The 25,676-nt window shown below is 42.2% G+C and overlaps 4 protein-coding genes across 4 annotated transcripts; 2 read left to right on the top strand and 2 right to left on the bottom strand.

Annotated features, from left to right (window-relative positions):
* The first annotated feature begins 3,041 nt into the window (after window positions 1-3,041).
* LOC127330079 (copper transporter 4-like) lies at window positions 3,042-4,059 on the top strand. The gene has a single exon (XM_051356425.1). The coding sequence runs from the start codon at window positions 3,342-3,344 to the stop codon at window positions 3,912-3,914; it is 573 nt and encodes a 190-aa protein (XP_051212385.1). The 5' UTR covers window positions 3,042-3,341; the 3' UTR covers window positions 3,915-4,059.
* Window positions 4,060-17,535: 13,476 nt separating this feature from the next.
* Window positions 17,536-18,568, top strand: LOC127332998 (uncharacterized). Its single transcript, XM_051359313.2, has one exon. It carries the CDS (start codon window positions 17,536-17,538, stop codon window positions 18,391-18,393), a length of 858 nt encoding a protein of 285 aa, XP_051215273.1. The 3' UTR covers window positions 18,394-18,568.
* A 691-nt stretch (window positions 18,569-19,259) lies between these two features.
* Window positions 19,260-21,578, bottom strand: LOC127332997 (L-type lectin-domain containing receptor kinase IX.1-like). Its single transcript, XM_051359312.1, has one exon. The coding sequence runs from the start codon at window positions 21,507-21,509 to the stop codon at window positions 19,437-19,439; it is 2,073 nt and encodes a 690-aa protein (XP_051215272.1). The 5' UTR covers window positions 21,510-21,578; the 3' UTR covers window positions 19,260-19,436.
* A 981-nt stretch (window positions 21,579-22,559) lies between these two features.
* LOC127332999 (chaperonin-like RbcX protein 2, chloroplastic) lies at window positions 22,560-24,831 on the bottom strand. Its single transcript, XM_051359314.2, has 5 exons — window positions 24,485-24,831; window positions 23,265-23,356; window positions 23,102-23,159; window positions 22,958-23,023; window positions 22,560-22,854 (listed from the first exon to the last, which is right to left on the bottom strand). Exons 1-5 carry the CDS (start codon window positions 24,692-24,694, stop codon window positions 22,729-22,731), a joined length of 552 nt encoding a protein of 183 aa, XP_051215274.1. The 5' UTR covers window positions 24,695-24,831; the 3' UTR covers window positions 22,560-22,728.
* Between the last annotated feature and the right edge of the window lie 845 nt (window positions 24,832-25,676).

Genomic DNA, 25,676 nt, shown 5'->3' with positions numbered 1-25,676 from the left:
GTTGAAAGCAACTGCTGAAACTTATATCTTCCTTTATGTTGCTTCAAAACTTTCTACTAAGAATTTATTGCTTTATGAGTTAACTCCTATGCAAGTCTTATTGATGCTTGTCTTGAAAGTACTATTCATGAAAAGTCTTTGCTATATGATTCATTTGTTTAGTCATTGTCTTTACCATTGCTTCGAATCACTTCATTCATCTCATATGCTTTACAATAGTATTGATCAAGATTATGATAGCATGTCACTTCAGAAATTATCCTTGTTATCGTTTACCTACTCGAGGGCGAGTAGGAACGAAGCTTGGGGATGCTTGATACGTCTCAAACGTATCTATAATTTCTTATGTTCCATGCTAGTTTTATGACAATACTCACATGTTTTATACACACTTTATATCATTTATACGCATTTTCCGGCACTAACCTATTAACGAGATGCCGAAGCGCCAGTTCATGTTTTGTGCTGTTTTTGGTTTCAGAAATCCTACACAGGAAATATTCTCGGAATTGGACGAAACGAAAGCCCAGGGTCTTATTTTTCCACGGAGCTTCCAGAAGACCGAAGGGGATACGAAGTGGGGCCACGAGGCACCGACACCACAAGGCGGCGCGGCCAAGGAGGGGCCCGTGCAGCCCTATGGTGTGGGGCCCTCGTGCCTCTCCCGACTCTGCGCTTCCGCCTACTTATACTCTCCGTCGCTAAAACCCTATTACCGAGAGCCACGATACGGAAAAAGTTCCAGAGACGCCTCCACCGCCAATCCCATCTCGGGGGATTCAGGAGATCGCCTCCGGCACCCTGACGGAGAGGGGAATCATCACCCGGAGGACTCTACATCACCATGATCGCCTCCGGACTGATGTGTGAGTAGTTCATCCTTGGACTATGGGTCCATAGCAGTAGCTAGATGGTTGTCTTCTCCTCATTGTGCTATCATGTTAGATCTTGTGAGCTACCTATCATGATCAAGATCATCTATTTGTAATGCTACATGTTGTGTTTGTTGGGATCCGATGAATATGGAATACTATGTCAAGTTGATTATCAATCTATCATATATGTGTTGTTTATGATCTTGCATTCTCTCCGTTGCTAGTAGAGGCTCGGGCCAAGTTGATACTTGTGACTCCAAGAGGGAGTATTTATGCTCGATAGTGGGTTCATGCCTCCATTGAATCTGGGACAGTGACAGAAAGTTCTAAGGTTGTGGATGTGTTGTTGCCACTAGGGATAAAACATCAATGCTTTGGCTAAGGATATTTGTGTTGATTACATTATGTACCATACTTAATGCAATTGTCTGTTGTTTGCAACTTAATACTGAAAGGGGTGCGGATGCTAACCCGAAGGTGGACTTTTTAGGCATAGATGCATGCTGGATAGCGGTCTATGTAATTTATCGTAATGCCCTAAGTAAATCTCATATTAGTCATCATGATATGTATGTGCATTGTTATGCCCTCTCTATTTATCAATTTCCCAACTGTAATTTGTTCACCCAACATGCTATTTATCTTATTGGAGAGACACCACTAGTGAACTGTGGACCCCGGTCCATTCTTTTACATCTGAATACAATCTACTGCAATCATTGTTCTCTGTTGTTCTTCGCAAACAAACATCATTCTCTACACCATACGTTTAATCCTTTGTTTGCAGCAAGCCGGTGAGATTGACAACCTCACTGTTAAGTTGGGGCAAAGTATTTTGATTGTGTTGTGCAGGTTCCACGTTGGCGCTGGAATCCCTGGTGTTGCGCCGCACTACACTCCTTCACCAACAACCTTCACGTGGCCTTCATCTCCTACTGGTTCGATAACCTTGGTTTCTTACTGAGGGAAAACTTGCTGCTGTACGCATCACACCTTCCTCTTGGGGTTCCCAACGGACATGTGCTTCACGCGTTATCAGAGCACAACAAGAAGAGGCAAGAACCCTAGGTACTAGATCTGGCCGCCAAGATCTGGTCCGCCCCAAACTACCGGCATAAAGCCATTCTCCACACGGGAACATAAACGGAAACCTAGACTACTACGCACAGAGGGAGGCCGAACTCCTCTCTCTCCTCCACTCCGGCTGATGAGGCCGCCGGAGGAGGGAGAGAGAGGAGCCGGGGCGAAGGAGGCGACTCTCAAAGAGACGAGAGGAGATAGAGAGAAGGGGGAAACGAGAGCCTCAATCCGAGGAAGATTCTGTCGTGCTTTTGGGGTGACACGCGCGAGATACATCACTTGAAAGACGGTGATATTTACCAAAGTTCTAATATAGCCATTTAGAACAAAATTTCCTCTGATTTTTGCAGGTGCGGGCAGGCACTCAACCTGAGAGTATCTCTGGCAGATACCGCATTCGGTCGAATGGCATCACGCAGATGTAGTTAACTTCATCAGGATTTTAACCAGTTTAACAAAGTTAAGACACTTTTGGTGGAACGGAGAAAGTACTAGCATCCATTCGCTGAACTGCGTCGACCACCCAATCCTACCGAGTTACTGAAATGTTAGCGAGTCTGTAACTCTAAGAACTAGCGGGTCATTATATTAGGGCATATACAACGCCTAGGGAAGATATGTCTTCATTTATTAGTCCACATCATCTAAAAAAATATTAGGGATACAATGCATTATCTTTTTATGTCATCCTTTACAATAAATGAGAACTAATTATTTTTAATAGAAAATTGTGTAGCTAAGAGTAGAAAAGTCATACAATGGAGAAAATAGTCTTCTATTATTTCAAAATAGATCATCTCTTAGCTAAGAAAATATAACCTCTCTTTCTTCCTTCTCTCTCATTCAACTAAGAAAAACCCTACATGGTAGCGTCAGCCCATTGTACATGTCCTTATTGTACAAACCAGATGACTAACTTGAGAAAGATTAAGAAATATTATGCATGTTTGAATTTTCTCTTGTAATTTCATTTCATGTTGGCTCCGGATGTGGTTTAAAATCCTTTACTGCCGTAGAAGATATTGATCCAAAGGGCAAACAAATTAAATACGGTCAAACAAATAAGATGATCAGTTGATCACAAACCTTGTTTGTTGGGAGAGACAGTTACGTACACCGGCGGCAGGCAATACACATCGTGTATCTGTTATTCCAAAGCTCGTGGTATACAATTCCCCTTTCGCCGTCGTCTTTTGCTTGTTCTCGTTCTTATCAAGCTTTTTCTTGTTAGATACACCTTTCTTCTATCTATCCATCGTCCAGTAGAACTCCTCGCTTTCCACGACCCGCTGCACAGGTTCTTCTTAACTACTGTCCACTCACTAAAACCGTCGTTACCTCGTTTGTTGTCACTTCGCGCCGGCATTTCTGCAAAACTCAGCTGAAATGGCCATGCCGCCGATGGGACCGATGCCGCCCATGCCACCGATGGCCCCCATGCCGCCCATGCCGCCGATGGCCCCCATGCCGCCCATGCCGATGCCGCCACCGGCGGTCTGGAACATGCCTCCGATGGCGCCGACACCCGGCATGCCTGCGATGTACATGCCGATGCCAGAGATGCACTCGGCCTTCTACTGGGGGCACCGCGCGCAGGTGCTCTTCCACGACTGGCCCGGAGACCGCGGCGACGTCGGCATGTACATCCTCTGTCTCGTCGTCGTCTTCGCGCTCGCGGCGCTCGTCGAGGCTCTATCCGCGGCTGCCAAGGGGGTCTCCAGCCGCCGACCGGCCGCGGTGCTGGCGATCACGGGGATCCACGCCATCAAGATGGGGCTCGCGTACGTGGTGATGCTGGCCGTGATGTCGTTCAACGTCGGCATCCTCCTCGCCGCCGTCGCTGGACACACGATTGGGTACCTCCTCGCGCGGATCGGACTGTTTCGCCGCGCCACCCCTAAGGATGACGCGCCACGGAACGGTGCGCTCGCTGCCTCTGAGGCTGAGCCCAGACCTTAATTAAGCTGTGGCACGATAACTAGGTGCTCAAAATTATTTGTTGTATTATTCTCGAAAAATATATTTGTTGTATGAAACGGAAGGGATGCTGGAATCATTGCTTGTGTAGTTTTTTTTATTTGGGATGAAAATGCTTGTGTACTTCACGGACGAAAATTGCAAAGATTGTAATTTTTGGAATTCGATAGTTGTTTTACAGCTTGGATGGCATGTTTGACGATGCGATAGTGCATGAGCTCCGTTCCATACAACAAAACATATAAATTTAGTCAAAAGTCATTTTGTTGCAAGTTTAACCAATCTTGTAAGAAAAAATATAAACATTTACTAGCTCTATTCATAAAATGATGTCTTATATTTATCTAAATTTGAATGTATTTTTTTATGGATAGAGGGAGTACGATAATTAACATGTACACCACAAATTATATTCTATAATAAATCTATTGGAGTTGATTTGTTAGTGCAGATGTTCATATTTTTGTCTACAATATTGGTCAAAGTTACAAGACATTGACATTTAGAAAAATATACATCTTATTTTATAGAATAGTTGTACTCCTACTATGTGTTAGTCCGTATCTAATACTCTACTAGTCTAACTATGAACTAACTCTGTTTCCATGAATAAGGCGGTGACTTTTTTAAAATAATTAAAAAAATAAAAAAAAACTTATTTTGGAGAAATTTCAAAAGTAGAACCCTATCGGTGGCCTGTGGGATGACAGGCATCTATCGGTTGGCTGCAGGCCAATATGCCACTGTGGTGGGCTTTGATGAGACAACGTGGCAGGCCCATGTGGTGGGCTTTTGGCCCACAACCTACCAACAGGAGCATGTCGGCCCATGGGCCACCGACTAGATTCTATGTTTGAAATTCCTCAAAAATGTTTTTTTTGAAAATTAATAAAATTTTATATTATTTTAAAAATCACGAATAAGACGCACGTGTATTCTCATATGAACTTTGATAAAAAAAAACGTTGAGCAGCAAGATCTTAATGATATTATATGTAATTACAATTGTTGGATTCCTAGTGAAAAACACTTTCTAACGATGCTAATTTTATACCAACAATATTTCTATATTTAGAGTAATTATTGATCAAAGAAAAAACATGGAAAACAAGGGCTTATTCATGAGAAAGGAAGGGAATATTATGTGTGTGACCTCTCCAGCGTCTAACCGTGGCCACAGCCTCTCAAATCTCTCTCACTTATCTCTTATCTCCTCACTTCTCATTCTAACCGCCATATTATCGTCTCCCTCCTAGATTTCTTCACAACCAATCAGAGACATTGAGTCACAGCAGCCAAGCTAGAGGGAGGGATGACCAGGTCAGCTTGCGGCATCCTCATTTTTATGTTCTTCATGCACTTCCTTGCTTGACAAATATGCATCGATGTGCTCCGCAACATGTGATGAGTCAAGGTTCTAATGGTTAAGCCACTAGGTGGGACTATGTTACTGAGTAAACTAGATAAGAATGTTAGTCCGTCAAGTGTATTATCATCAATCATTCAAAACTCAATAGGAGGATAATATATGCACTTTCACTTGACAAAATCAAGATTTAGTAGGATGTATGTACTAATTAGCTGGTGGAAAACATGAACTGCCAAAGTCGTTCTCACCACTTAACTAAGAAACATGTGAACAGTGGCGAACCTAAGGTCCTTGTTGTTGGAGATATGCCCAAGAGGCAATAATAAAATGGTTATTATAATATATCTTTGTGTTTATGATAATGTTTACATACCATGCTATAATTGTATTAACCGAAACATTGATACATGTGTGTTATGTGAACAACAAAGAGTCCCTAGTAAGCCTCTTGTATAACTAGCTTGTTGATTAATAGATGATCATGGTTTCGTGATCATGAACATTGAATGTTATTAATAACAAGGTTATGTCATTGTATGAATGATGTAATGGACACACCCAATTAAGCGTAGCATAAGATCACGTCATTAAGTTATTTGCTATAAGCTTTCGATACATAGTTACCTAGTCCTTATGACCATGAGATCATGTAAATCACTTATACCGGAAAGGTACTTTGATTACATCAAACGCCACTGCGTAAATGGGTGGTTATAAAGGTGGGATTAAGTATCCGGAAAGTATGAGTTGAGGCATATGGATCAACAGTGGGATTTGTCCATCCCGATGACGGATAGATATACTCTGGGCCCTCTCGGTGGAATGTCGTCTAATGTCTTGCAAGCATATGAATAAGTTCATAAGAGACCACATACCACGATTTAGTAAAGAGTACTTGTCAGGAGACGAGGTTGAACAAGGTATAGAGTGATACCGATGATCAAACCTCGGACAAGTAAAATATCGCGTGACAAAGGGAATTGGTATCGTATGTGAATGGTTCATTCGATCACTGAAGTCATCGTTGAATATGTGGGAGCCATTATGGATCTCTAGATCCCGCTATTGGTTATTGGACGGAGAGAGTTCTCACCCATGTCCACATAGTTCGCGAACCGTAGGGTGACACACTTAAGGTTTGATGTTGTAATGGTAGAACTTGAATATGGAATGGAGTTCGAAGTATTGTTCGAAGTCTCGGATGGGATCCCGGACATCACGAGGAGTTCTGGAATGGTCCGGAGAATAAGATTCATATATAGGAAGTCATATTCCAAGTTTGGAAATGATCCGGTGCATTTATGGCAGGTTCTAGAAGGTTCTAGAAAAGTCCGGAAGAAAGGCACTATGGAAGGTGGAGTCCCGGAGGGATTCCACAAGCTTGGCCGGCAAAACCCTAAGGGAGGAGTCCCAGGTGGGCTCCACCTGAGGTGGCCGGCCACCCCACCTAAGGAAAAGGTGGGAGTCCCACCTTGGGTAGGACTCCCCCCTTGAGTAGGTTTCCCACCTTTGGGAAGTTTTGGTGTTGGGGTCTTATTCGAAGACTTGGACTACAACTCTTGGGGCTTCCACCTATATAATGAGGGGCATAGGGGAGGGGCCGGCCACCACAAGCCCTCAAGGAGGCCGCACCCCATAGTGGCCGGCCACCCCCTCTCCCAAACCCTAGCCGCCCCCTCTCCTCCACCTCTCCCGCAACGCTTAGCGAAGCTCCGCCGGAGTTCTCCATCGCCACCGCCACCACGCCGTCGTGCTGCCAGATTCAAGGAGGAGCTACTACTTCCGCTGCCCGCTGGAACGGGGAGAAGGACGTCGTCTTCATCAACACCGAACGTGTGACCGAGTACGGAGGTGCTGCCCGATTGTGGCACCGTGGTCAAGATCTTCTACGCGCTTTTGCAAGCGGCAAGTGATCGTCTACCGCAGCAATAAGAGCCTACTCTTATAGGCTTTGGAAATCTTCAAGGGTTAGTCTCGTTCATCTCCTCGTTGCTCCCATCTTCTAGATTGCATCTTGGCTTGGATTGCGTTCTCGCGGTAGGAAATTTTTTTGTTTTCTATGCAACGAATCCCTACAGTGGTATCAGAGCCGTGTCTATGCATAGATGGTTGCACGAGTAGAACACAATGGTTTTGTGGGCGTTGATGCTCTTGTTGTCTTTAGTTTGAGTACTTTGCATCTTTGTGGCATAGTGGGATGAAGCGGCTCGGACTAACTTTACATGACCGCGTTCATGAGACTTGTTCCTCGTTCGACATGCAACTTGTATTGCATAAGAGGCTTTGCGGGTGTCTGTCTCTCCTACTATAGTGAAGATTCAATTTACTCTTCTATTGACAACACTAGTATCACCGTTGTGGTTCATGTTCGTAGGTAGATTAGATCTTACTCGAAAACCCTAAACCACGTAAAATATGTAAACCAAATTAGAGACGTCTAACTTGTTTTTGCAGGGTTTGGTGATGTGATATGGCCATAATGTGATGATGAATATGTATGAGATGATCATTATTGTATTGTGGCAACCGGCAGGAGCCTTATGGTTGTCTTTAAATTTCATGTTGAGTAGTATTTCAAAGTAGTTATAATAGTTGCTACATGAGGTGAACAACCATGAAGACGGCGCCATGAACCTTGACGCTACGCCGACGATGATGGAGATCATGTCCGTGCTTTGGAGATGAAGATCAAAGGCTCAAAGACAAAAGGGCCATATCATATCACATATGAATTGCATGTGATTTTAATCCTTTATGCATCTTATTTTGCTTAGAACGCGACGGTAGCATTATAAGATGATCCCTCACATTAATATCAAGATAATAAAGTGTTCTCCCCTCGTATGCACCGTTGTACAGTTCGTCGTTTCGAAGCATCTCGTGATGATCGGATGTGATAGAATCAACGTTCACATACAACGGGTGTAAGCCATGTTGCACACGTGGAATACTTGGGTTTGCTTGACGAGCCTAGCATGTACATACATGGCCTCGGGACAACGGAAACCGAAAGGTTGAACACGAGTCATATGGATGATATGATCAACATGTTGATGTTCACCATTGAAGCTACATCATCTCACGTGATGATCGGTTTTGGTGTAGTAGATTTGGATCGTGTACCACTTAACAACTATGAGGGATGTTGTATTAAGTGGGAGTTCATTAGTAATTAGATTAAAACATGAACTAATTATCATAAACATAGTCTGAGTAGTATTTTGAATTAATTTTGTAATATTGGCATCCGTTTTCTACCATGCGCTAGTCTTGTTATTGAGATAAAAATACTGTTAACATCTGACAAGAAACTTTACGGATTGGTACCGTATTGTTAAACAATCAAGAATTAATTAAGTCCTATTGCAAACTTTTAGTAAACCTCACATTGTTAATTCAAAGAGCTATGGTTTCAATTAGTACCTAAAGTTATCTTGTCTCCGTGAAACTTGAAGTTCAAATCTGTTTGAAAAGTAAGGAGCTGAAAATTTAGTTTTCAGAAATAATCAAGGTATGAGATATATGTGATATCTAAGACCTTATTGCAAGATGAATGAATATAAATTTGGTGAGACTACATAAACTCATAAGTTTTATGGGAATGTATGAAGGTTGAAGACGCCAGGCGTCACAATCCTCCAACTATTGGGGCACTAATAATATTCGCATATCCATGAAGTTATCATCCTTAGTATGCACCGTTGCTAAGACTCGTCGTTTCGAAGCATCACGTGATGATCGGGTGTGATAGATTCTACGTGTGCATACAACGGGTGCAAGCCAGATTTGCACATGCGAATACCAAGGTTAAAACTTTACGAGCCTAGCATGTACAGACATGGTCTCGGAAAGTCGTTATGATATAATGGATAAAATTATGAGTGAAATTGTTCATCATATTACAAAGTTACTAATAGTGAAATCTGAAACACTTGTCATATGATGATCAACTTAAAGTAAGAACCTCAAGGTTATTGGTATTTGACCAACAAACCTAGAAGTTAATAATGTTAAAGTGTTTTTCTGAATAATGAGGAAAGCTAAAAGAGAAACTGCAAAAGATATTTTGGCAAAAAGAAAAGAAAAGACTAGAAAGTCTAGCTCAGGTGTATATAAATGATATACATGTTATGGTTGTATTCCTAGTTAAGTCACACTATGAAATTCTTGGGTATTAGTACTATATTGGTTAGTATGAAGTGTCATACAAAACAACGCAATACAAGAATACAATGGTCTAAGTGACTGACAAGGAATATGATAAGAATGCACGTCTGGAACAAAATAAAGTGTTATTATGTTCGTCGTTAGCATTCTATCTAGCCCTTAGAATTTATAATAAAGAACTTAATAATTGTTATTTTGCTCTGGTCAAATGAAAACAATGAGTTGTTCAAATTATGACATTACTCCATGTACGATGGATAAGTTATTATAAATCTTAATGGTGAAACACACATACATAATACTGATGCTAAAATGCCATAAGGCAAATGATTTGAATTCCACTTATTTGTGGAACCGCCATTTAGGTCATGTTAGAAAGGAACGCATGAAGGAACTCCATGCAAATGGATTTTTGGAGTCATTTGATTTTTTGAATCATTTGGCGCTTGCAAATCTTTTCTAAAGAGAATGATTAAAATACCGTTCATAGGCCAAGAATTGAACGGGCAACAAACTTAGTGGAAAAATACATGATGATGTATGTGGTTCACTGGGCATAGTTGTGTGCGGGAGATTCTTCTACTTCATGAAAACTTTCAACAATGAATTGAGTATATATGTGGATATATTCAATAAGGAAGAAGTTTGAAACATTTGAATGGATTCAAATAAATTTCAGCATGAAGTGGAAATCATCGTAATAGAAAAGTCAAATATCTATGATTGGATCATGGTGAAAATATTTGAATTACGAGTTTTAGCGAACATCTAAGAGAGTCATGAAATTGTTCTACAACTCACATTTCTTGGAGCATCATAATGATGATATAGTATCCGAGAGATGTATCCAAACCTTGTTGGATTAATGATGAGATAAAATATTATGACGCCATTATATTTTTGTGGATTATGCTTTAGTGACTACCACTTTTACACTAAATAGAGCATCATCATGATCCGTAGAAATGACACCATACGAGTTATGGCATGGGTATAAACCCTAATAGTCCTTTCTTTAAATTTTGGTCTAAAAGTTTACAACCAAAATCAGATGAATGTCTTTGTTGGTTATCCCAAAGAATTGATTGGAAATTCTTTCCACTATGAAGTAAACGACAAAAGTGTTTGTTAATGTTACTTCCTTATTTCCAAGAAATTATTTTCTAGCGAAATATTTGAGTGGGAGGACAATAGAACTTGATAAGGTTTATGAACCTGAGCATAATGATCAGAGTAGCGCAGCATCGAAAATTGGTTCCGGAAGCGACCACGACGATCATGGCTGCCATGACTACAAAGTGTTTTAGCCATGGAGATCGAAGTACATATTGAACTTTGTAGGTATGGTTTACTTTGTGATCAAATAAATGATTTGTGGACAAAGGATTGATTGTGAACAATGATAAACCAACTACAAACAAAGAAGTTATGATGGGCCCTGACTCCTTTAAAATGGCTATACGCCATGAAATCCAAGATAGATGAATACTTTTTGAAAGTAAATAGATCTATAAAATTGATGGACTTGGATGAAATATCCTTGAAGAAGATTGACTTGTCGAAAAGTTGTTTACGACAAAGTTCAAAGAGTTGACTACGACAAGATTAGATCTTCCGTAGCAATGCTTAAATTCTATATGGATTATTCTAGTAATCACTACATATTTCCTTTATGAGATATGTTAGTAGGATGGCAAAATACATTACTGATCAGAAGTGTGTATTAAAGGTGTATACAAGATACAACCAAGAGTTTTGCTGGTCCGTGGAATACTAGATAGGTATACGAACTTTAAATTGGATGAAGTAAGTATCACGGAGTTGGAATCTTCACCAGATGAAATAGTCAAAGAGTTTTTGATTTCATCAGAGACGATGAAGAGGCTTGCATTTGCAAGAAATTAAGTGGGAGCGCTAAGACACATTTATAATACTTTATGTAGGTGACATATAGTTGGTTATAAATGATGTAATTATATACTTGATTAAAAGGTTTCATTGAGAAATTAATTTCAATGAAAGGATATGGACTGAAACATATCTAGTGTCAAGATCTATGAAGATAGATTGAAACACAAAATAAGTTTAAGTCAAAGTACATAGAATGGATATTGAAATAGTTCAATATAGAAATATTAAGAAAATGTTCTTATCATGTGAAGTTTTAACAAGACTTGAGTGTGTCTGATACTCAATGAGTAAAAACACATGAGTGATTATGGATCACGAATAATATGTACACAATCAGATGTCCTGTGCGCTAAAATGTTATGAGCATATACCAGAATGATTCATGAGATGATCATTGGACGACAGTAAGAGTATCCTTGAGTACTTTAGAAGAACCAAAGATATATATATATATAGTTTTGTATGGAGAAATGACAAACAAATCGCTGTAATATGATTACACCGATATTTGTTTTGTCACATATAAAAATAGAATTTCAATCTCAAATTAGACTAAGTGTTGTTTTAAAGGTAGCACAATGAGCTAGAAGTTGTCTATGTTAGATTTAGAAGAGTTCTAAATATTGTGACGGATTCTACAAACGAAGGCAGAGTATGTCATTGTTTTGACAAATGACTGAGGATGTTGAGTCAAGAAGTTCTTTGAGAACTTGGTGTAGTTCCGAGAGTGTCAGAACTTTGAAGCTATATTATATGTGACAATATTAGTGACTTATTTCAGACCGCGGAATTAAGGTTCCACCATAAGATCAAACATATTTAATGCCAACTCATTTGGAAATGAGTGATGCGTTGAGACGCAAATGAATTACAAAATACATACGTTTCTGAGCGTGTCAGATCCGTTGACTAAAACCTCTCCCGTGAGCAAAACATGATAAAGCACCAGAAGGCCAAGGTGTTATATCTTTACAAATGTAAACTAGATTATTGACTCTAGTGCAAGTGGGAGACTGTTGGAGATATGCCCAAGAGGCAATAATAAAATGGTTATTATAATATATCTTTGTGTTTATGATAATGTTTACATACCATGCTATAATTGTATTAACCGAAACATTGATACATGTGTGTTATGTGAACAACAAAGAGTCCCTAGTAAGCCTCTTGTATAACTAGCTTGTTGATTAATAGATGATCATGGTTTCGTGATCATGAACATTGGATGTTATTAATAACAAGGTTATGTCATTGTATGAATGATGTAATGGACACACCCAATTAAGCGTAGCATAAGATCACGTCATTAAGTTATTTGCTATAAGCTTTCGATACATAGTTACCTAGTCCTTATGACCATGAGATCATGTAAATCACTTATACCGGAAAGGTACTTTGATTACATCAAACGCCACTGCGTAAATGGGTGGTTATAAAGGTGGGATTAAGTATCCGGAAAGTATGAGTTGAGGCATATGGATCAACAGTGGGATTTGTCCATCCCGATGACGGATAGAAATACTCTGGGCCCTCTCGGTGGAATGTCGTCTAATGTCTTGCAAGCATATGAATAAGTTCATAAGAGACCACATACCACTGTGATTTGAGTAAAGAGTACTTGTCAGGAGACGAGGTTGAACAAGGTATAGAGTGATACCGATGATCAAACCTCGGACAAGTAAAATATCGCGTGACAAAGGGAATTGGTATCGTATGTGAATGGTTCATTCGATCACTGAAGTCATCGTTGAATATGTGGGAGCCATTATGGATCTCCAGATCCCGCTATTGGTTATTGGACGGAGAGAGTTCTCACCCATGTCCACATAGTTCGCGAACCGTAGGGTGACACACTTAAGGTTTGATGTTGTAATGGTAGAACTTGAATATGGAATGGAGTTCGAAGTATTGTTCGAAGTCTCGGATGGGATCCCGGACATCACGAGGAGTTCTGGAATGGTCCGGAGAATAAGATTCATATATAGGAAGTCATATTCCATGTTTGGAAATGATCCGGTGCATTTATGGCAGGTTCTAGAAGGTTCTAGAAAAGTCCGGAAGAAAGGCACTATGGAAGGTGGAGTCCCGGAGGGATTCCACAAGCTTGGCCGGCCAAACCCTAAGGGAGGAGTCCCAGGTGGGCTCCACCTGAGGTGGCCGGCCACCCCACCTAAGGAAAAGGTGGGAGTCCCACCTTGGGTAGGACTCCCCCCTTGAGTAGGTTTCCCACCTTTGGGAAGTTTTGGTGTTGGGGTCTTATTCGAAGACTTGGACTACAACTCTTGGGGCTTCCACCTATATAATGAGGGGCATAGGGGAGGGGGCCGGCCACCACAAGCCCTCAAGGAGGCCGCACCCCATAGTGGCCGGCCACCCCCTCTCCCAAACCCTAGCCGCCCCCTCTCCTCCACCTCTCCAACAACGCTTAGCGAAGCTCCGCCGGAGTTCTCCATCGCCACCGCCACCACGCCGTCGTGCTGCCGGATTCAAGGAGGAGCTACTACTTCTGCTGCCCGCTGGAACGGGGAGAAGGACGTCGTCTTTATCAACACCGAACGTGTGACCGAGTACGGAGGTGTTGTCCGATTGTGGCACTGTGATCAAGATCTTCTACGCGCTTTTGCAAGCGGCAAGTGATCGTCTACCGCAGCAATAAGAGCCTACTCTTATAGGCTTTGAAAATCTTCAAGGGTTAGTCTCGTTCATCTCCTCGTTGCTCCCATCTTCTAGATTGCATCTTGGCTTGGATTGCGTTCTCGCGGTAGGAATTTTTTTTGTTTTCTATGCAACGAATCCCTACACTTGTTGCCCTAGATATCTAGGTGTGCCAGCCAGACAATGGCTTGAGTCATGTGATATTGTATGGTGATTTAAACATCTTAAGCACTTGCATGTGTGCTATGCTCAAGCATAGAAATTATCTGGATCCGCCACTGCATTAAGGACATTTAGCCGAGCGCAAGGACAACGAAGTGAAGAAGAGAACCTACGAGGCATGTACTAATGGGGTATAATTCGACCGGGTATCCTCCATCAGGCTTCTCAGGTGCCAATGTTTCGCCAATATTTACAATGTCTAATCTATATATATAGTATGAAAAATATCGTATGATGAATCTAATAAAACTAAATTGATGTTGTAGATATTGATCTAGTTTCTATGAACTTGGTCAAATTTAAAATAGTTTTTACTTACTCATTAACCACATGCATCTCCTACTATTAACCGATCTCTTCCGGTTACTTTAATTTACCATCTGCTCGATCATGATGTTTGGGATTTTGAGACCACTTCTTATGAGCCAGCTAAATTAGATTTTTTATCTCATCTGGAAACCTATGATAATGATTATTATTGTTCACATGTTTTAGAATCATTCAACTTGAATGACAGTAATGAGGAGGAGGATGTCATTGGTACAGACATGGATGAAACATCAGATTATCTGTTGTAGAACGTGATTGATTCTTATGGATAAAAAAGGACGTACCCAGTGCTGAGAGCTCCCGCACTGTGCGGGGTCTGGAGAAGGTGTTAGTGGCGTGATTGATTCTTATGGATCTGCCAGAAAAATACTTATTTACCAATTTAGAACAACTAGCCTCTATTAAATCTATTGATCCTGCTATCAGAAGTCAGCCGGTGAGAAACGCAAATGGTCCCTACTATTGCTACTTCTAAGATGACTACCAGGAACCATGAAGTTCAGAATATTATCAATAAACATGGGAAAAATAGAAGATGAAAAATCTTGAGGATTCCACCTTCCTTCATTCGATGGCTACTTCAGTTAATATTGCTACTGGTCAAATAATGTTGATAAAATGAGATCATTCAATCTCTTATGGAGGATGAATTAATTAACAATCTAGATTTTGCTAGGAATAATGAAGCTACTCTATTCCTTATTTTCTTGACATTAATGATCAGTTAACTGACCTATCATTTGTTCCTTATTTAGTTTCTCCAGCTAGTTGTGGTCCCAATCATTAGTTACATGATGGTTGTGGTCCTAATATAATTAGTAGAACTAACTCTAACAAAAATTATATAAAAGATATATCATGATAGGTGCTACATAGAATATTAGAAGCGTCGGGAAACCAAGACATATGCAATCTTGATTGACTTTAAAGAAACGTTGAGATGTTAAAAGTTGCCTCAAACTTTGAGAAGAATTTGTTTGCTAAGGAGAATATAATGGATATTTCCTTAGACGCTAACTTCTGGGATTCACAAGATCTCCTCACTACTAAGGAAGTGGCTCTCTTGGGTATTCCCTTCCATGAAGAAGATATTTACAAGCATGTAATGTATTCTTTTGTGTCGGTGCCTTTGGGTAAGATGGTTTTTTGTTTCCCATTTTAGTAGAAATTTATGGAATGCCATCCGACTCGACTTTATTGGTCTAGTTAGAGATTTTGAAAATGGTGATCTAGATGTGGCCATACTTATATTTTATGTTATTACTCTCATTCCTAAAGAAAAAAATGCTAGGGAAATTCTGGCTTTACAACTATCCTTTATTATTTAATATAAAATCCACACCATAGGGGATTCCCCTACGGTAAAGTTGTAAAAAAAAGCTAGGGATATAATTTTTTTAGGCCATTCAGTTTTGGTAACTATAGCCTAAAATCATTATTAAATCTATGACAAACAAAATTATTCTTATTAGTCAAAATATTATTACAAAAATCAAATTGCTTTTATCAAAGGAAGCTTTATTTGGAGAGTGTTGTAGCAGCTCACGAGGTCATCCATGAAGTTCACTAAAAGAACTCCTTGGTCTAGTTTGAAAATAGATTATGAGAAGGACTATAACCGGATTGACTAAGATTTTCTAGTCAAAATGCTTGACTCTAGTGGTTTTAGTATCATTTGGAAAAGTTGAGTGAGAGCTATTCTTAATAATGGCTCCTTCTATGTTAGAATCAATGATGGTAATAGCAAGTACTTTGTGGGTGATGAAGGTTTTAAACAGGGTATTCCCCTTTCTTCAACTTTATTTAATTGGGTGGTTCATGTTTTTTACAAAAAATCTAATCAAAAGCTAATGCGAATCCTCTGATATGTGGGCTTTATGCCGTATGTGATTCGAGGTATCATCAGCCTTCAATATGTTGATGAAACCATATTATTCCTGGAAAAGAATGTAGATATGGCTAGAAATGTGAAAAATGTCATGAATGAAATTAATTGCCATAGAAATGATGTGGTAGCTATTAATGTAGACGAGGAAGAAGTCAATTGGCTTGCACAAATATTTGGATGTAAACTTAATGGTTTTCCTTTTACTTAATTGTGAGTACCTTTACGTTTTGCTAAACTGATGAAGGAAGATTTACAACCAATACTAGATAAAATTATGAAGAGGTTAGCTGGCCGGATGTGGACTATGCTATCCTATGGAGGAAGAGTAATTCTACTTCAAGCGTGCATTGCTAGCATCCCTATGTACTTGCTTTCCTTTTTAAAGTTCCAAAATGGGCTCATAAAATCATTAGTTCTCAAATGGCTCACCTTTTCTGGAATAACATTGGTGACTCCCATAAATACCACTTGGTAAATTGGGACTTTATTTTTTAGAAAACAGAATATTATAATAAAATGTGGAAAATCATAGCTGGCCATAAATATAATATTTCTCTGAATATTTTCCACTCAAAACATGCCCACAGCTCCTTTTCGGAAAGGGGTCATCTGGGTTGCAACATCGGTTAAGGTGGGTTTTAGGTGGATGGTTGGAAATGGAAATAAGGTAATTTTTTCTGGGGATATTTTGCTAGGCAATTGTCCTCTGGTTATCCTGTTTTGGCACTTGTATGTTATCATCAATCAATAGAAAAGTATTATTCCAAATGTGTGGGATGATACAAATTTCTCACTTTCAGGTGCACCATTAATCATAGTTTGTTTGATAGGGCATGAATTGATCGCTCTGATTCAAACTTATCAATTTTCAGAAGAGGAAGATAAACCCGTTGGTTATTTCATCCATCTGGGGTTTATTCCATGAAATTATCTTATGGTGTTTGTGAATTTTGGAGGAGTTTTGCCAATCCATGTTACATATCCCTTGTAGGATAAAATAACGGCTTTGATGTAACCACGGTAGTCCCCCCAAAACATTACTCTCCGTCTCTCCGGGTATAATGGCCGCCGCCGCCGCCGCCGCCACCACGCCCACCACTGTTGCTGCTGCCGCCGCCACCGCCACCGCCACCGTATCCGCCATATCCTCTACTTCCGACTCCGACTCTGAGTCCGGCGATCTCCAACTCCTCCTCCCAAACCTCCTCCCCGCTTCAACCGCCGCCGCCTCCGCCTCCGCATCCGAGGCGCAGCTCCACCAGTTCCACATCCCAGCGCTCCCGTCCCCCGTCACCGTCCGCACCATCCCTTCCCTCGGGCTCACCTTCCAGCTCTGGCCCTCCGCCACCACGCTCCTGCGCTTCCTCCCGGCCTCCCCGCATCTCCTGCCGCGCGCCCCCTCCCCACACTGTCCACTGAGCATCCTAGAGCTCGGCTCCGGGACCGGCGCCGCGGGCCTCGCCCTGGCCGCCGCCCTCCCAGCGCACACCGTTCTCTCCGATCTCCCCGCCGCGCTCCCTAATCTCCTCCACAACGCCTCCCTCAACGCCTCCCTCCTCGACTCCCGCGGTGGTTCTGTCTCCGTCGTATCGCTCCCCTGGGGCGATGCCGCCGCGATGGAGGCTGTGGTGGCCCCAGCGCCGGCGTCTGGATTTGACCTCGTTGTGGCGTCGGACGTGGTCTACTACGAGACTTTAGTTGACCCCTTGATGGAGACGCTGCGGTTCTTCGTGAAGGGGGAGGTGGTGTTCTTGATGGCGCACATGAGGAGGTGGAAGCGCACTGATAAGAAGTTCTTTGGGAAGGCGAGGAAGGTGTTCGACATTGAGGTGTTGCACAAGGATCCACCCCCGGAAGGCTGGCGCCATGGTCCGGTGGTCTACAGGTTCACTGCGAAGAAGCAGCCTGGCAAGAAGTGAATAAGAAGCCGCCAAAAGGTAATGGATGTTTCCTTGCCTATTCCCATGCTAGTAGATTCTAATGTTAGAGTTGAACGCGTCCTTGCAAATGATGTAACAAACTAAACTGAAAATGTTTGTTCCGAGTTCGGAACAGTGTAACATTGTGTAACTGAGGAAGAAAATTGGTTGTACACTGCTTTGGACGTCTGGCTAATCGTTCTACTGGTCCAATTTATGGTTGATTTTGTGGAGAGCGATCAAGTTGTTAGCTTGTATAGTTACACATTTCATGAAAATTTATCTACTATGGTACATGTCATTAACTCTGTGTTAGTTGGCCGTTGACACATATGCTTCGGTAGCTAGGGTCATTGCAAATTCTGTAGTTTGGGGCTTTCGGCATGGCAATTTCTTGCTGTTCAGTGCTACTGTGGTTCCGAACTGTTACTTCATGATGATGGTCTATTTAGTAGTCTGTTCCTTTTTCTTATGAGGGCGCAGATATATTAGAGTACATCCTTTTGTATAGGAGTACGAATATATTTGCATCACGGTATGTTATATTAGACACTCCCAAATCCCAACACTTGGATAGTTAGGTGTAAGGTCAATTCAAATGGGACACATCTACATCTACTAGTAACTAAAGATAACAGGAAAGATATAGGTTCAGTGGTTCGTGTTCATTGTATATATGCTTTCATAGGTTGTAAAATTAGGCCTTCCTGATGTAGTATTAGTACAAGAACTGATCCTGATTTGTATCACCATGTGATGAATATCCTATAAAAAAGAAAAAAATGTTTTGCAACAGCCCACATATAAATAAACAAGAGAACAACTGTCAACACCACTCTGGATAAACACCATGAATTCACCCAGGATACATTTCATTGATTAGTTCTATAAGTGGCAAATATATACACAAGTAATTGAACGAATACTGTTCACAGCATCCAGCCAAATAACAGTCTCTAGGCAGTTTAACTTTAGTGCCATTCTAATACATTTGGCACCAAACAAAAGCAAAGTGTTGAACATCTAGAAAGGAACCAACAAACTTAGTAACCCACATCTGGCAGTCGAATAGAGGGAGGCGAGCTCGAACTATTGGTTGCACTGTAGCTTGTCTTTCCATACCCATTGGACCTCTGCAGCTCCTGCTCCTTCAGTGTCCCATCAGATGAGCTGTATGAAAACCTGCATAGAGAAATTGGCGGCGCAAAGAACATTGCTACAGGCATCTTTGGGGGAAGGCTTGGCAATGGTGCTTCAAACTTCAGTACACTTATGACCTGGCGAATCGAAGGTCGTAAATTGTAATCTGGATGTGCACACCACAGTCCGACAACCATCAAGCACACAACTTCTCTCTCTTCAAATGCGCCATCAAGCCTGCCGTCAACTGCCTTAAGAATCTCGTTCCTTCCATAGAGATCCCACACCCACTGAACCAATCTGATCTTGTCATCGTTTTCCTTTAGCACAACCGGTCTCCTTCCACATGCAATCTCCAATGCCAGAATCCCGAAGCTGTAGACGTCAGATTCTTTGCTTGCTTTGCCAGTGGTGACACACTCTGGAGCCATGTAACCCATGGTCCCAGCTAACACTGTAGTTTGTGAGCCTCGATCATGGTCGACGAACCGTGCGAGCCCGAAATCACCAAGCTTAGCATTGAATGCAGAATCAAGCATAACGTTGCTCGGCTTGACATCACGGTGGACAATGCATTGTTCCCATTCCTCGTGGAGGTAAAGGAGAGCGGATGCAACGCCAGCAGTGACCTTAAACCTCAGTGGCCATGCTAGCAGGTTACTGTTGTCATAGAGGTGTGTGTCCAGGCTCCTGTTTGGCATGAACTCGTAGACAAGCATGAACTCTCCGTGCTCGTGACACCAGCCCTCAAGCTGCACAAGGTTTCGATGCCTCAGCCGGCTGATGATCTTGACCTCAGATATATACTCCTTCCTCCCCTGTGTTGACCCTTTTGAGACTCGCTTTATGGCAAGGTCGAGGTTTTGATCCTTCAAAAAGCCCTGGTAGACTGCACCGAATCCTCCCTCTCCAAGCTTTCTCTCTAAAGCAAAGTTCTTCGTGGCACCCACAAGTTCATTGTACCGAAATCTTCTTGGCCCCCTTCCTTTCTCAAATTCACCGTCAATGGACTCATTATACTCTAGCTTCTTTTCTTTCCCCTTTCTTGACCTCCTAGTCCTAAAATGCAGAAGGAACCAAACCAAGCCCATAGAACAGACCACGACACTTACGGCAGTAGCCAAGCTTATGACCAATACACTTCTCATCTTCTCAACCTTCATCATCTGCAAATCTGTAGAATTGAATTCCCAGTAAAGTATCTGATGAAGCTCAACAAATCTACCAGTACCAGTGGCAGCCGAGAATCCAATGGCCACTTTTTCTGGGACATGCTTTCTGAGATCAACTGAATAAGATAGGCTGGAGTTGCCACTGTACCGTGGGTTGTCCAGGTAGGTCAAGAAGACGCTCAAGTTCATGGAACTGGCCTGGTAAGTTACCCATACATTGGCTGTCCGACCATTATTGATGTCTGTTTTCCATGTCACGTTGGCTACCGATACAATTGAATTGATGTCGATTCCCACATGGTTGCCGTCTGGATCCCATGTGTTATTGTGGGTATCAAACTCAACAGCCACAAGTCCATTGGATGGGTCATTCTGATCATTACTAGTGCTGAAGAGGCCAAGAAAACCACCAGTGGAGCTATTGGGGATCACAGAAGGGTAGGGTGAGAGGAAGAAAGCCAGGCCCTCACCGTTTGAACTGTTGCTTGTGGCATTTATCCTGAATGTGAAGCGGGTCGCAAAGTCGGCTAACTGACCGGTGGTGCTATCCCAGAGAGGCACTGGATCGGTATAGACCGCTCTGCCTACACTGTTGGTGATCTGGTCATTCAGCTCGTCCTTGGTGAGTCTGATGACCTTGTTGTAGAAGGCATCCTCCTGGAACTGGATTGCAGCCAATGCACTATGGTTGGATTCAGTGAAATTCAGCTTGAAAGACAGAGAACTTACGCGGGCAATATTCAAATTGAAGTATAAGAAGAACTGGAGAGCCAAGAAGCAAGTTCCTGTGGCTCTTGATCCCATGACTGGGGTAAAAGTGAGGGGGCGGGGGGCTGGAAGTGAGGGGTGTAAGGAATGAAGGAGAGGAACAGAAACAACTTCTGCGGAGCTCACAAGTTGTCACGTATGCATATTGCTGCTAATAACCAAGTTATCAACTTGGTCAGTCTTTGATAGCCTTGCAGGTATTTTGGGTGCTATACTGCCGGCCTGCCAATAGGTGTTGATAAGACAGATGTGAGCCACGGGAGAGGCAGCTCAGATTTGGAGCTTACGTTGATTGAGCTGTTAAATAATGGTACGGCCCTGAATAATGAATCGACCTTTCCTATAGGGGAGACATGGCTTGGTTTGCATCGCCATTGCTGGCCATGAAGCGAGGTCGACGACTCGAGGATATCCGCCCATATGTAGTCTTGTTGGGAGCTTTCGGAAAGTGCTTGTTCAGCAGATGGAGCAGGTATTATTAATTTATTATATGTGGCAGGCCTCTCATGCGATATCTCATCGAAAACGATAAAAATGGCTCTTCGGCCAAACTATTTCACAAAATAAACTTTTTTTAGGGCGCACGCCTTACATGGCGCCGTGAGGTAGGGCGCCATGGTCTGCATGACGCCATGACTTATAGCCATTTTCAGCGCAGGTTAGATAGTGATTTGCCCCCACTGAGCAAGAATTTTGCCCCTAATGAGCTCCTATTTGCCCCCTCTCAAAAATGTACTATCCTGGGTCCGCCCCTGGTCCTACCCATGAGGCCTTAACCCACTGCGTCATGAAAAAAGGGCCAGATTAATAAATTCTTTCAGATTAAGTTTATTTGGTGCTAAAGTTTCACAAAAGGGACGAGTTCAGACACATTCTGCCGGGATGAAGGTTCTTTCCTCTTTCCCTATCTGACGTCTAGGCTTAGCAAACTGGATTATGGCGTTCTAATTCTCCGTATAATTCGGTGTGATGTAACACAATCATTCAACATGGAAGAATGCTTTACTAGGTCAACTTCCATGCAGTACGGGTAAATGTTTACTGCCAGACACTCTTATTAAATTTAGAAAAAATAAGAACTTTAGCTAAAGCCAAGCAAAGGAAAACCTGATTGTTCATTACCAGATAGCGCAGATGAGATCAAACTACTCCGTATTATATTCATGCGGGGTTATATACACAAATGAGTAACCCAAGTATAAACCCAAAACCTACATGGATTCTGCAATTACTGAACTCCAACATGGTGTTCCAATCAATCTTGCTTGCCGGTGGTGTTCATGTCGTCAGATGGCCACACAACGGTTTCGATTAGCCTTTCGCGCATGAGCTCGAGGTTCTCATTGGAAATCATCTCGTACATTTTGGTATGGTCGCATTTCTGTTCAGATGCAGAGACGGCGAAGGTTAATATACTTTTTCTGTATTCTGCCTCAAATTTTCCTGTTAGAATCAGTGAATTGGATCTCTGCCTTTGCAGTTACCTTGATCCATCTGCCGTATAAGTGAAGGCGTGTGACCATCACCCTCTCTGCCAGGTCTTGCCTCTCCTAGTATATATATATCGAACAGGTTAAATAAATGACCAGAAACACATTGCTGCTTTGCTGTATAAACGAAGAGGATACCTTCGTGAGTGCTCTAAGGAAATGTATACCCTCTTTTGCATCGTTGTCGACGAGGTAACTGACAAAAGAGAATTATAATTTCGAGAAAGTCCTTTATACCATTCTAGCTCTCCAATAGGGTAAAGTAATTTGCACGCAAGAGCCAAAGAAATAGAATTCTTACTTATAAAGCCAAGTGTATGCTGGCGGATTCATTTCGTACAACTGATAGAGAACTGTCTTTGTGGCCTTGTAAGTGAAGTAATTCATTATTTCCTGCAAATCAAAACAAGCCAAAGGGGTTTCAAAGAAAAAAAAAGAGACATTCCAAAAGCATAGTATGTAAAAGAACACATCGATGTCATAAGGAATTATCTATTTGTAACATGCTTGATATTTTCTCAATCTTGACCATTTTTTGGACGGTTAATTTGGACTGAGTGAATTTCACAAGAGCATGTTTGGGTCAAAGTAAAAGTGGAGGAAAACATATATGAATAAGAAATTTTCGTATGGTGCCACTATTCATCCATTTGGTTCAAACGAAAATTCTTTGCTCTCAACTATAAAGGGAAAACACGGACATCTTAGATCCGCTTGGACCTCCTTTTAAAACCCTACTCATGAAAAAGAGCCGAATCCCGTAGCCTAACAACATCTTGATTATACTTCCTTTATGCTGAAATGTAGTGCGTATTAGGTTTTTGTAAAGTCAAACCGTGTAAACTTTGACCAAGTTCGTACAAAAAAAAATCTTTAGTTTTGCATGCTTATTCTCACTTCCTCTATCCGAGTTGCCACGATAATTCATGTGTGGCGGCCATAGAGCCATGTCTATAAATTCATGTGTTGTAGTTTCCCGTAAGATTCAAAAACATTTAGGCCAAGCTCCGCCATACTTATCTTGAGTCAACTCCATGACTAGGCTTCTTTTTGAAACAAAATACCGGAGAACATATAAAGCTTATGCTCAATCCAAACAGAATTTTAGAGCTTTTCATATAACGAGCTAAATTTGGCTCGAGCTAAATTGTCGGGAACACACGGGTCTTTATATTAAGTTTTCAAGAGTTCATGTTACTACAAATTTACATTCAAATCAAACAGAACTAATGATTGATCTTTAGAACTTGTATGAAAATTCTTGTACAATCCAAAAATGGCCTAAGAATCGGAGTAATGCTACTCAACTCCTCAAGTGAGTACAATTTTGTACACTGTGACAGTTTCCAGAATGCGCAAATCCGGACTCCTCAGGTGACTGAGATTTAAAAAATCACGCTCGGTGAATTAGCAAAAGCAGAGCCATAGAATATTAGAATGGCATGACCGTGGAATATAATACGGAGTACTTTATTTTCTTAGCACAAATCAACATTACGCATTCAAGCGCACCGTACGTACCAATTCCACGTCCCCGAACCCGTCCTCGTACGTCCCGCCGAATGCGTCCACGATGACGAGGCCGCGGCCGGTGCCTCCCCTCCGCCGCCGGCGCCACCCCAACCCTCCTCCGGTCCCACTCGCCCCTCGCGACGACGGCCGCCGCGAAACAGATGGCGCGGCCGCGGCCACCACCGGCGAGACGACAGCTGCGGCCTGGGCGACGACCATCGCTGAGCAGCAGAACAATGGAACGGGGAGATGCTTCCCCTGACTTCCGGTGATACGATGAAAGAGAGAGAAGAGATGCAGGATTTGGATGGGTGGTGCAGTGTAGGGGAGGGGTGCAGTGGGAGTGGCCCAGCGGATATTTGTGGAGGTGTGGCTGGTTTTACCCGCCAAAATGGCTCTTTCTTCAGGCTAGGGACAGTTCTGGGGCTCTGGACGTGCGCAACGGTAAAGCCCACAGCACCAGCTTCTGTCTGACAATTTACGTCTTCATCTGAGTCTCCGTAGGATACAGGTGAGAGATTCCTTTGTGGCAGTGATGCTGATTGCTGAAGGCACGGAGTTAGTTCTATTTTCGTCTTGGGTTCATCTTTTTTGGCTCATGAGATTCGATTTGTTTTTTCCCTATTTCACTTTCTTCGGGAATCCTCTCTTTTGGCCTTTCATGGGCAAATCTTATTTTTTTTTTGTTGAGAATTGGGCAGGCGAGCTGCTCGATATATTAATAAAAGAATATTTCAGTGTAAAAAACAATACAACAACAAGCCCATGCTACAAAAATCGAACAACAAGCCAATCCACCGCACTATGGTGCATGCCCCAACTGGCGGGATTAAGGGAAGGAGCCGTGGCCAGGGCTCCAACCCGTTCCCAAATCCGACGTGAGTAGCCATTGGGCCATTGCCAACCAAGCAAAAAAGGCAGCACGACGTGGAAGGTTTCCAGATGAGGGGAACAAAAGGGGAGTCAACCGCACCTAGAAACTAAAGCCGATATGCCGATGACGTTCAGTAGGAACCATCGCTTGAGAACCTCTAGGTGAACTTGTCACCCACATCGGGAGTGAGCAGGGCAAGGGCCATCAAGGCACGAAGCGTGAAGAAGGAGTCGAGCAAAGCCGTAGGGACGCTCCCGAAGGTCCGTCACCCAGGCTTCGTTCCGCGGAGCTCCGGGGCAAGAGACCTGGGTGAAGCCCCAAAGAGCC

This window comes from Lolium perenne, chromosome 2, assembly GCF_019359855.2.
Source record: "Lolium perenne isolate Kyuss_39 chromosome 2, Kyuss_2.0, whole genome shotgun sequence".
In the NCBI taxonomy this organism is placed as follows: domain Eukaryota; kingdom Viridiplantae; phylum Streptophyta; class Magnoliopsida; order Poales; family Poaceae; genus Lolium; species Lolium perenne.
This window is presented reverse-complemented; position numbering and strand designations above follow the sequence as displayed.

Bases quoted from the DNA above. Each gene is read 5' to 3' on its own strand.
- LOC127332998 (XM_051359313.2), top strand. From the start codon at position 17,536: ATGGCCGCCGCCGCCGCCGCCGCCACCACGCCCACCACTGTTGCTGCT.
- LOC127332997 (XM_051359312.1), bottom strand. From the start codon at position 21,509: ATGGGATCAAGAGCCACAGGAACTTGCTTCTTGGCTCTCCAGTTCTTC.
- LOC127332999 (XM_051359314.2), bottom strand. From the start codon at position 24,694: ATGGTCGTCGCCCAGGCCGCAGCTGTCGTCTCGCCGGTGGTGGCCGCG. The intron at 23,357-24,484 runs GTACGTACGGTG...TTTGATTTGCAG, and splicing joins GGTTCGGGGACGTGGAATTG to GAAATAATGAATTACTTCAC. The intron at 22,855-22,957 runs GTAACTGCAAAG...GCATCTGAACAG, and splicing joins TATACGGCAGATGGATCAAG to AAATGCGACCATACCAAAAT.
- LOC127330079 (XM_051356425.1), top strand. From the start codon at position 3,342: ATGGCCATGCCGCCGATGGGACCGATGCCGCCCATGCCACCGATGGCC.